An 11,610-nucleotide genomic window follows, 5' to 3' on the forward strand; every position below is an offset into this window, starting at 1 on the left:
TAGTATCTAAAGCACAATGCCCCAGGATGACTCCCCCCCCCTCCCCACTCTGCATCAAAGGGTTGGATATCGGGTAGAGACGTGGACATGCATGAATGGGGAAAAGGTCCTGCTTTTTAGCTCCCAGTCTGCTCTTACCACCCCCCCCCACACACACACACACGCACACGCACCCGCACCCCCGACCCCACACACACCCCCGACCCCACACACACCCCAATGACCAATCAAGTTCAAGGATCATCCGCTTCTACCTATAAGGTGACATCCATAGAGGAGACTGGGCTTCAGTTGCAAGTTCTTCGGCTGAGAAGACAAGGAGAGAGTGGAAGAGACCCATAGAGCCATTGGTTGTACTGAAACTCTTGAAGGTTCAGTCTTGGAACTTTCTTAAAGCTGAACTGTACCTGGGCATCATAAGCTGCTGGTCGAGTGCACAAACGGATACAGAGAAATGCAACACATCACAGGTATGTTTTTTTACCTTATTGACGTTATAAAGTAACACATAAGAATATAAATGTGTTGATACTGAATCTTGATACTGGCAATACAAAAGTTGTACATTATATGTATTTATAAATGTACATGTACATAAACAAGATTAAATACTGATATAAATTCAGTAAGCATGTGTGTTTAGATCACAGGTATGTTGGTGATGGTGATCCAAAAAACATCCCTAATCTTTTCTCAGTTTCTATCCCAATTGGATTATATTGCATAATAATACTATAATACTATAATTATACTACAGTGTGCTTGAAATTACTGTGTTCTCCAAACCTTTTTTATTTTGTATTCATTGTATTTGAATGAGTACATGGCAAACAACCAAGACATTTCTGCAACATTAAAGGGGTAGTTCAGAATTTTGGAACTAGGCCCTGATTCCCAAGTTAGCCTTGGTGTTCTTTATCATTGGAGACAGTTTAACACATTTAGTTCAGTCCTCCTAGTTGCAGAGTTTGCGAGTCGTGGTAGGCTGGCGCAAGGCAACGGGGCAATACTAGCCTGCTAATATAACAGTATACCCACTCCACAGTACACCCGAGGCAAATATAACGCCAGACGGTCGGTGTAAATGTCTGTGTTGATAGAATAATATTAGAAATAAAACTAACCTTGCATTGCATTTTGAGTGACTTGCTGTGTCTCGGCAGCAGTGTTATATTCCTGGTAGTATGCTACGGCAGCCGCGGACTGATACCTAGGTTAAATTCCGCTGCGGCTGAGAAAGTAGTCCCTCAAAATACGATGATTCATGCGATGCAAGGTTAGTTTTATTTCCAACATTATTCTATCAACAAAAACATTTACATATATAGCCTGTGGAGTGGGTAAGACTGTTTTATTAGCAGGCTAGTATTGCCAGTTGCCGTGCGCTAGCCTAGCACGAGCGAACTCTGCAACTAGAAGGAATGAATGTGTTCAAATGTCTCCAATGATAAAGAACACCAAGGCTAACTTGGGAATCAGGCCCTATGTCCAAAATTCCGAACTACCCCTTTAACTCATTATGGGATGTCTCTCTTGTTAATAGACCACCTGGACCCTCACCACAACCACACTACCGGTAAGCCCATGTCTCCCTCTGAGGCAGGCGCCCAGAAGCAAGGCAGCATCAAGCTGAGCCTGGTGAACTCTGACCTCTGGAAGGCCTTCCACTCCTCCGGCACTGAGATGGTCATCACCAAGCACGGAAGGTAAAAACCCTCTCCACCACCGTGTTCTGTACCTATATTCACATTCAGTAGAGCTTTATTAGCATGGAAAATATCCATGTCCATTGCCAAAGCCTTACATACCATAGATGTGGATATAGTTGTGCTACCCTGTGTCATTTAGACTCTCATTGAGAAGCATTTGACACATTAATGATGCGCGTGGGTTTTGTTTGTGTCTCAGGAGAATGTTTCCCCACTGCAACATAAGCCTCTCTGGAATGGACCCCTTCACCAACTACGTCATAATGATGGACATGGTTCCTGTTGACCAATTCAAATACAGGGTAAGAGCGCACACACACACACACACACACACACACACACACACACACACACACACACACACACACACACACACACACACACACACACACACACACACACACACACACACACACACACTCTACATGTGCAAGACAATCTGAGAAAAGGCCTGTGGTCCAGAATAATGACCTAATGCTTTAAATAAAAACTTGTGCATCAGACACAAGACAGGCTGAAGAGCACACAGCACGGTTTGTTTGTTTGTGTTCTCAAAACAAAACCAGTGTATCCCTATTGCACTTCTTTCAACCAAAAAAACAAAACATTGCGAGCACGCTTCAAGCTCACATCCAGGTCACAGACTGCGCTGTAGCCAGCAGACCAATTCACTACAGACTCTCCATATCAAAGGCCTCTCATCACTTCCTGTTTGTCCACACCCAGCAGGAGGCCTGCTTAATTAGCGGCACTTACTGTCTCGATTCAGGATGGATGGGGAGAAAACGGCCCTGCATAATATATTCAGCAGCCCGGGCCCATTTGGCCACGCTATAGATATGTATTGGCTCACAATAGGGGAAGGCGTGGGAGAAGCACAGCCTCAAACACAGCGATAAAGTGTGTAGACGTTTACATCATCCAGTTTGTGATTCCAAACTGAAAATAGCAACTTTGTTTTTATTGTATGCATGTATGTGCTTCATTTTTTTGAGAATTTAAAGAGAATAGCATTTACATTTTAGCCTTCAATAGAGTATTCATTCTAAACATCTGCACTCTTACCCCCGGAGCTCTCTTCAGTTCTGTCCTGTCCAAGGCTGGCTTCTAAAGCTGTAACGCAAGAAGAGCCCAAATACCTTTTTTTCAAAGTCAGTCTCCCTTGATCAGACGAGTCCTTCACAGTCCTTTCACACTTCTTCTTCTTCTTCTTCTCGCTTCTCTCCCAGTGGAACAAGGAGGAGTGGGAAGTGGCGGGAAAGGCCGAGCCACAACCCCCGGCCCACCAGTACATCCATCCAGACTCCCCCGCCTGCGGCAGCCACTGGATGAAGCAGTCCATCTCCTTCCTCAAGGCCAAGCTCACCAACAACACCCTGGACCAGCACGGCCATGTGAGGACCCCTCGCCAGACCTTTTAATGGCACATGGCTGACATTAGGAAATGAGCGCTGAAAAAGGCTGTAGATGTAATTTTAAAAAGCAGAAGACAAACTAGGATTGGGTTTAACTTTTCACACATGATTGATTGTGTGAACAAACATGCACTCATTAACACAGGACCTGAACTCTATCGCTCCTTTTAACTAATAACACTTCCTTCCCATTCTCCTCTTTCCCTCTCTTTTCTCTTTGTCTCTTTTCAGATCATCCTGCACTCCATGCACCGATACTTCCCCCGATTCTACGTGGTCCAGGCGGACAGCGTCTTCGCGGTCCGCTGGAGCCCCTACCACACCGTCACCTTCCCAGAGACCCACTTCACCACCGTCACCGCCTATCAGAACACCAAGGTACTGCAAGCGGCCACCACAAGCACAAGCACCAGAAACACACAAACATTGGTATATAAACACAGTATGAGGACGTTGTTTACAGACACTTTGTATTTAAACACTGATGTGGGATAATCGTTTACATTTTTCTTAAGAATTATATTGTTGACACATTTTGTTTTGTTTCTAGATAACAAAACTGAAAATCAACCACAACCCGTTTGCTAAAGGATTCCGAGAGGGTGGACATCATTTTCACGGCAAACGGTAAGAACCCCAAGAATTTTTAGGACAACAGTTCATGTGAAAGGCTGGATATGAAGATATGGGAAATAATGCTGGAATTTTTCAACGGACAATCTGAATCTCTGAGACTGATTCTTTTTTTTTTTTTAGGTGTCGACCTATCAAGACCCAAACAACCGCAGAAGAGACCAGACGGATGTACCGAGATGTTGAGTGCAAAAGTCCTTCAGGTAACAATCAACCACTTTCTTCAAAATATTTCCAGAATATATGACTTAGTTATTTCACTTAACAGAAATCTATGTTTGTGTGACCACGCAATCATGTATCTTTCCTCGCATTTCCCTCACAGGCCACCAGGGGTCAATGTCGGCCATAAAGTCAGAGAAGCGCCGCTGTCCCAACGGTCACTATTCCTCGTTGTTGGACCAGGACCCCGCCGCAGAGATCCTCCAAAACGACGCCCTGGACCTCTCAGTGCAGGGCCACGGATGTGAGGAGCAGATGGTGCCAGCCTCCATGGCCTACCCGGCCTACAGGTATGCATTGATTTACTAAACAAACCGTTGAGTGAGTGTACAATTGTAAAACTTTTCAGATTACCGTTTTTTTTTTTTCTAATGTTATGTAACGTTAGGCCGAGTTAAAGGGGTATTGGTGGAAATATTAATTCATGAAAAAATTGCTATATAGGCCTTCCACAATAATCAACACCAAAAAAACGTATGTTATTAATATTGTGTGTTAAACCTGCACTATGGAAGTTTTCCCATTGGCGGCCTCCGGTGGCTTGAGTTGTAGCTACGGGTACAGCTATATAATTTTCACAGATTTTCTCTTTAGCTCAGAGTTAATTTAGCTCACGTTTTTAACAGGGTAAAGCACTACAGTAAAAAATACTAACAAACTATTTTTTTCGGCATTCTATCCAGATTGGCAGAGCTTAGACCTCTATCACCGCACTCTGACAGCGACAACCGGCTACGCAGCTACGAAGCCCACGTACCCGACATTGCCGCCGTACACCACAACAACCCGTCCCATCGAGAAATGAGCCAGCACCACCATCAGCACCACCCCTCTGCCCACCACCACCTATCGGCACCCCCTTGCTACGAGTCGTGGCCACACACCGGTAGCACCGTAGCCGGCGGCGCGGCTAAAGCTAACCCGGGGCTCCGTGCGGGCTACCCGCACTACCAGCCGGGGCCGTATCCGGGGGAGCACCCGGAGGTAGAGCCCGGGAGGCAGTTCATGGTGAACTCCTTCGCCCCCTCCTCCTCCTCTGCTGCTGCGGCCTTCCACCCCTCGGCTCAACACCAAGGCGCCCACCAGCCCGGTTACCACCATCACCATGGCAACACGGTGGAGTGGAGCCAGTATCCGCTCTTTTCCTACTCCAGCTGGTGAACTTTGACCCCCCCCCATCCTTTGACCCCGATGGACCTATGCCACTGGTAAATGCAGCCACAGCTTGCGATTCAGGTGAACCAAAAGTGAAAAGAAAGAATCCAAACTTTAAACTGTTGTAACTTTATCAATGCTGAAATAGTTGACATAGGCGAATCATTTGAAGGACGCATTACAGATAATAGTTGCAAAAACTTCTGGGTTTTTGAAAAAGATACAGTCAGCAATCCAGTGGAGAGGAACGATATGCAAATTCCAAAAAAACATGGAACTGTTCAAACGTTGTTTTCTTATACGTAAGTCATTACTCAAATCTCCTTTTAATATATGTTATAACCGTGAGGCTAGGTTGACTGTACCTGGAACAAGTGTAATTAGAAAGATGTTTTTGTATAAATAATGTACAGGGATATATTGCACAACATATTTTATAATAGTTTGTTAGACGAATGGATACCACAGCATGAGTGCAATTGGTGGCAAAATGTACATTATAATAAGGAGGCATTACAAGCAAACTGTTTAAATAAAATGTCATTCTCAGAAATTACATTGGGGCTGGCCAGGTGGCAAGCTGGCTGCCGTCATGCTGGGCCAAGGGTCCAGACATGATCACAGCAACGCACTAAATCAGTGACCGCATTAGGGTTGGACGTGACCGCTGGGCATGTTGAAGTCGTCAAATCGAGTACCTTCCGGCGGCAGGGGTAGGCTAGTGCTGGCCAACAAGAAGATTTAACTGTAATTACAGCTGAGTTACAATCCCATGAGTCATATGAAAAGGTGTAGAGATGTGTTTCTAAGTTGGGATTTTATTTGATCAATCGGCTCGGCTTCACTGATTACTCACTCTACCGAAGATGGCTCATATTAATAAGGGAACGATGTGACAAAAGGCCAGCTCCTGTAGACTGGAGGGGCCAATAGGTCAAAAGGCCCTTCAGGAAAGTGGTAATCTGAGGAGAGCCGATCGGTGTTGCCTTAGAGCTATTCATTTGACCTTTTGGAGGATAGCAATATAATTCTCATTTCTTGAAATGCATCCAATTAATACATGTCAAATAAAATGCTAATAGTCATAAGGTGTTTCCTGTTTGTGTGATATGACTGCAACCAGGAGAAAGTTGCAATGGTGAGGTCTAGGGGTTATTTGACTCAAACTATAAAAGCAAACACGACATCTGTATTTAGATACAGATATGCTTTTTAAATGGACCGATAAGTAATTTATCTAGTGTTCAAAATTGACGTACTTAAAATCCCACATTATTTTTGAATGGTGAATATTGTTTCACTGAATGGTGCTAGCCATAGATGTCCATTATGAAGCAGCCTGTAATTAAATCAGATGATTCTTAATCACCAATAAGCCTTTTGAAATTTGGCAATGAAGCATTTCATTTCAATAAATACAATGAGTTTTTCCAAATATCTATCTGCAGATGAGGGTCAAAACTTCAATCTTATGCCATATTTTACATTTATATATTTGCTACCAATTACTTAGATAACATCACCAATAACTATGACATGGTCAAATCCCGTCAAAACATTTTTTTTTTTTCAATTCTATCATTGCTTGCTCTTGGCACAATACTAAATATACAGTCACCACATATTGCATTTTGGTGTATTGGATATATTTTTTATAGTACTTATACTATATGTCGATGGTCAGACGATATAATTGTGTAACATATACAAAATATGAACTGGAAGGGGAAAGAGAATTTTTTTTTGGAAAGGGATAGTTTTACTGTTTCCTGATACATGTTAACCAATAACATGCAATAATGTAACAGTTTGGGCCAATTGATATTGCATTTTTAAATAAAACAAAGCATATCTGACTTGATACAATATACTCTCTTCCAGGGGTGAGAAATTGAATAAGGCAAGACATCAAACAATGAAACTTTCACTTTTATTTCCATTGTTGTCCATAATGTTTGGGGCTGTATACCAGCGTGTTTTGTATTAGCGTGTGCTGAGGATGGGGAGTGTACTGTGTATTTTCCTTTGGATACAGCTCAGTTAATACAAAAAAAGTACATATATACACACCAAATTATGCATAATTTAGTAGATGTATCTTTCAACCGGAAATTGAAATATAGTTATTGTACACTGGTGAATAAATTAAATATGTGTCTCAATGTACTTGGACAACTGTTCTGAAGCTCTGTTGTTAATAGTTGAAAACGAGACACTGAACACATGGGACCAGAAGCGTCGGGGATAATGATATGCTTTTCTGTAACCAAACATAAGTTACCTCGCTATTATTAAAACATGGATTAGAATGTGAATATGTGAGTTGCGACCAAGTCATGGACCAATATATTTGATCAATCTGGTTAAAGTCATGGAATGAATGGCACATATTAGTCTTTTAAGTTTCCTGCACAGGCATGTACTTATTTTCACCCGCATATCCCTGTTAAAGACAACATAAAATTATTGTATTTTCCCTCCTCAGCTCATTTTCCCAGTCACTTTAATCACTTATCCAACAACGTATGTATACAAACTTGCATTATTCTTTTTTTTTAGATATTTACATCAAACATGTCTGCTCATCACCTTCTTTAAGCTATTGCAAACAAAAAGTGATCATGTCACCGTATACTGGGATTAATAAAATCTTGGAACTTAAAGCTGCTGTGGGTAAGATTGGAGAGTTCAGAAGAGAGCAAGATTTTGAACCACTGCAAAAACATCTGCTCCTTCCCTAGGTATACCCGCCATTGACAAGTTTTGCATTCATGCTACTGTTATTGACAGGCAACATTAATACCTCAAAACAATCAAAGACAAAAAGAGATGCCCTGATTGGTTAGCGATGAGCCAGAGGCGGTCTTAAATTGTATAGGCTCATGGCGGGCACAGTCAACCCAAAACAGATATTCTCACAGCGCATTTCACTCTACATTAGCTGATGGATGGCTATGGAATTTCTTCCACTTAAATCTTACCTGCAGCGTCTTTAAGTAGTCCTAGTATAAGTTAACCTTCTGCCGCCCTTTACCATAATATCCTGATCACCACAAAAATAGCTGATTGTAAAGGAAAAATGCACTCTGTATTTTGTTTCAAGTTGAATTTTGTCTTAATGGGTTTGTAAAATGAAACCATGAACCTGCTCCACTGTCCCACACTCTATAGGACAGGTAATACGATCAACATTGTATGCCATTAGTACCTTTTGTTACAGGTACACAAAGCACAAGCACACTTATTTTTCCGATTTCCAATCAGGATGAAATTGATGCTGTAATGCCTGTGGTTAACTGTAGGACATGAACATTAAAACTAAAATGAAAAGCTTTGTAATTACATTTTCTCATCCAGCTCAGAAAAAAGTCAACAGAAAATAGATTAAAACAATAAATGGCCTCGTGCACTTTGCTGCAGATTCTTGAAGCACATGAAATAGAAGGCACCATTGTTTCTGTTAGTTGTTTCACCTAAATCCCATTCAACATTGCATACTAATGTATGGCACTTTCCCTCCATTGAATAAATTAACTTTTTTTTGTTTTGTTTTTTTACTTAGAAAAGACTTTATTGACTGCGTCACTAAAATACTTTTATATTATCCTTTTAATCAGTACACCTCAAATATTCTATAGAAAATAAGGGCTTTTTAACATTAACTCTGCATTGTTTATTTCATTTAAAAGCAAGTGATATTCCTTTTTTTTGTATCCACTGTAATGTGTTCAACAACTCTGCCCTGCCGGTCAAGCGCTCCTTTCGTAATGACAGGCATGTCCACACCTCAAGAACGAGGTTCTCTGTCATCACAAAAGGGGACATCTGCAAGAGGCTGCTCCACGCTGATCATCTTTGAGCTGTTTCTCTGTAAAACGTTGGTTAATGTTGGGACTCCATATTGCTTCTACTGTAACACAGGCCATTACTATTGGGCTTCATGGGTAAGCCATCATTCTACTCTTGCTGATTTGCATGACCACAAGTTCTATAAGCAGGACCAGAGGGGGTGTTGGGCCACTTTGAATAGCCACCATGCACACATGGTCATGTCATGTGTAATTTTTCTGTCTTTGTTAGGGGTTCAGTGAATGAGTACTTGTTTGCAAAGTAGAGTGTCAAAAGTGTTCTCTCTTTCTTGTCGATTGGGCGGAGCCAGACTGAGATGTTGAGGTGTTTGGACTGGGCATCCACTGGTCAGAAGGAGGCGATTCTGTGGTTACGGCTGAGGAAAGGTTTAAAGATCAGCATTGAGTTGTCATATAGGGAACACTCACTTAGCATTAAAAATCATCCTCATTACATCTTAAGTACTGTGTTGTTGTAACTGTGTATGTAACAGCATGTAACAGCATGTACGTCTTATATATATATTTTAGAGCTGTCAGTTAAACGCGTTATTAACGACGTTAACGCAAACCAATTTTAACGGCGTTAAAAAATTTATCGCGTGATTAACGCAATTATTTTATTAATAATTGTTTTCCTTTGGCTCAAAACAAAGAAGCAGTAGACTGACTGCTCTGTTCAAATGACATTTGTTCAAAGCAGTCGTTTAATTGCACTATAGGCTCTTTTTTTGTATCGTCCTGTTTTGATCAGTATATGCCAATGTTGTTATCAATAAAAAATCATTTGCACAAGGCAAGCCGATGCACTTCACCAGCTTGATAAGAGAATTAAAATGAGAAGAATTATGGGACAAAAAAATCAACGGATATTTAGCATAGAAAAAGAATTTGCGATTAATCGTGAGTTAACTATGACATTAATGCGATTAATCACGATTCAATATTTTAATCGCTTGACAGCTCTAATATATTTATATATATATATATATATACACACATATATATATATATATGTCATTATATTCAGTTGGTTGCAATCTGCAACCTAACCACTAAATGTATTCTACACACTGCACCTTTAAGGTACCCACTGTTGCAGGTGGTTCCATTACTTATTAATCGTGTAATTAAACTGTAACAAAGACACTTAATGATACAGCTGTTTGAAAATGGACCAATGTTGTTTCCACACTACCTCTTGCTATGTTGTAAGTCATGGTAGATGTTGGAGGTGTCCTGGGATTTTTCCATGTAGGCACTGAGGTCTTTCACATGGCCCAAGGCATTCAGCCGCCCCCGGTGCTTCTTCGCTGAGGACGGCACTTCCAAGACCAATGGATTCTCAGAGAGAACATTCTCACTCCAGCTCAAGCTCAACAAACTCAAACTGCACACACAAAGAGGCATACGTTAATTTAGACTTTTTCCACTCCTGTTAAAATGATTGAAAATATCCATCCTCGTTCAATCTGGGGATGCTGCATCCAATATCTGAAAGATTATTTTAGCATTTTTTACAATCAAGAGAAATCGGGTTAGAATAATGGCTTAGGTGCGCTTCAGTCAATCAGAGCAAAATCCACATTCTAAATTTCAAGTCTTTTTTTTACTAAGTCGTTTTTGTATGGCAAGAGAATTAACCTGGCGTACTCTCTATTACAGCATGTATAGTTTGCATAGATGTCAAGTGCTTTAATGTCAATAATATGCAATTTAATTCATAAATAATATGCAGGCAATGGTATTTAAGAGTGTATTGAAATCGAAGAACAGATCTAGATGACTTCATGTATCGTTTATGAGTATGATACAGGAGGATGACTTGCTGATAGATAAGAATATAAGACCCACAAATCCTAACCCTACAAAAGGGAATCTGAAGCCAGTATTTTCCAGAGTCAGGGGGTCTGATAGCCGGGATGTGTTTTCTGCATCAGCAAAAATTCACCAGGTTTTGTATTTTCTGCGAACCTATCAATCTATTGCTCTTAAGAACTCAATGACTCTACTCTATTCGATTATGAACCATCAAGTGGAGTCATTTGAATAAAAGCGGGTCAAACACAGGGTCTCATGATATGTACATGCTAATGTACGTAATGCACCCAGCGACCTGTGCTTCTGGTATCTTATCTGTTTTAGGAGTAAGTAGATTTGTAGTTCCAATCATTAGAATTTAGCATTCATTTGAGCTCCTCTGGATTAAATAAATTCAGTAGTTATGTACCTTGTAATGTAACCTGACCTTTATTTTTTTCAGAAAAAACAAACCGTTTTCTGTCATGTGCCAACATTGGACCAACCTCTGTTAAAATGTGGAATCTGCAATTATGATGAGACATTAAATTTCCACTAGTTGTAAGCAAAATAATGTTGTAATAATGCCTTAAATATGCAGACATTGTAGAGGTCTTTAAAGATAAGGAAGTATAGGGCAATAACAATAAATCACTTGTTTTAAAGGTCACACTCTGGCTTTGGTCTGCAGTGTATCACAATTGAATATCAGAACATATATTTGAGTAGAAAAGCCTAGATTTTATTTGAATTCTGAAGTAGTAAAGCTACTGGATGTCTATGACTTCTCTGATTTCATCAAAATGCTTTGGTGACAGTGGATGTTTA

At 40.8% G+C, this 11,610-nt stretch overlaps 2 protein-coding genes across 2 annotated transcripts in view; one reads left to right on the plus strand and one right to left on the minus strand.

The window, feature by feature from the left end:
* The first annotated feature begins 454 nt into the window (after window positions 1-454).
* tbx16 (T-box transcription factor 16) lies at window positions 455-5,140 on the plus strand. Its single transcript, XM_056587752.1, has 9 exons — window positions 455-470; window positions 1,544-1,706; window positions 1,909-2,011; window positions 2,939-3,103; window positions 3,356-3,502; window positions 3,675-3,751; window positions 3,881-3,960; window positions 4,083-4,269; window positions 4,663-5,140. Exons 1-9 carry the CDS (start codon window positions 455-457, stop codon window positions 5,138-5,140), a joined length of 1,416 nt encoding a protein of 471 aa, XP_056443727.1.
* A 1,946-nt stretch (window positions 5,141-7,086) lies between these two features.
* Window positions 7,087-11,610, minus strand: part of LOC130380518 (pro-neuregulin-1, membrane-bound isoform-like) — a 15,080-nt gene continuing 10,556 nt past the window's right edge. The window contains exons 8-9 of the mRNA XM_056587753.1: window positions 10,181-10,372; window positions 7,087-9,359 (exon numbers count right to left, since the gene is read on the minus strand). Of these exons, the coding sequence (XP_056443728.1) occupies window positions 9,332-9,359; window positions 10,181-10,372 (220 nt within the window). The 3' untranslated portion in view covers window positions 7,087-9,331. The remainder of the gene's footprint in view (window positions 9,360-10,180; window positions 10,373-11,610) is intronic.

Source organism: Gadus chalcogrammus, chromosome 4 (assembly GCF_026213295.1).
Source record: "Gadus chalcogrammus isolate NIFS_2021 chromosome 4, NIFS_Gcha_1.0, whole genome shotgun sequence".
NCBI lineage: Eukaryota > Metazoa > Chordata > Actinopteri > Gadiformes > Gadidae > Gadus > Gadus chalcogrammus.

Bases quoted from the DNA above. Each gene is read 5' to 3' on its own strand.
- tbx16 (XM_056587752.1), top strand. The intron at 1,707-1,908 runs GTAAAAACCCTC...TTTGTGTCTCAG, and splicing joins GTCATCACCAAGCACGGAAG to GAGAATGTTTCCCCACTGCA. The intron at 3,503-3,674 runs GTACTGCAAGCG...TTTTGTTTCTAG, and splicing joins CCGCCTATCAGAACACCAAG to ATAACAAAACTGAAAATCAA.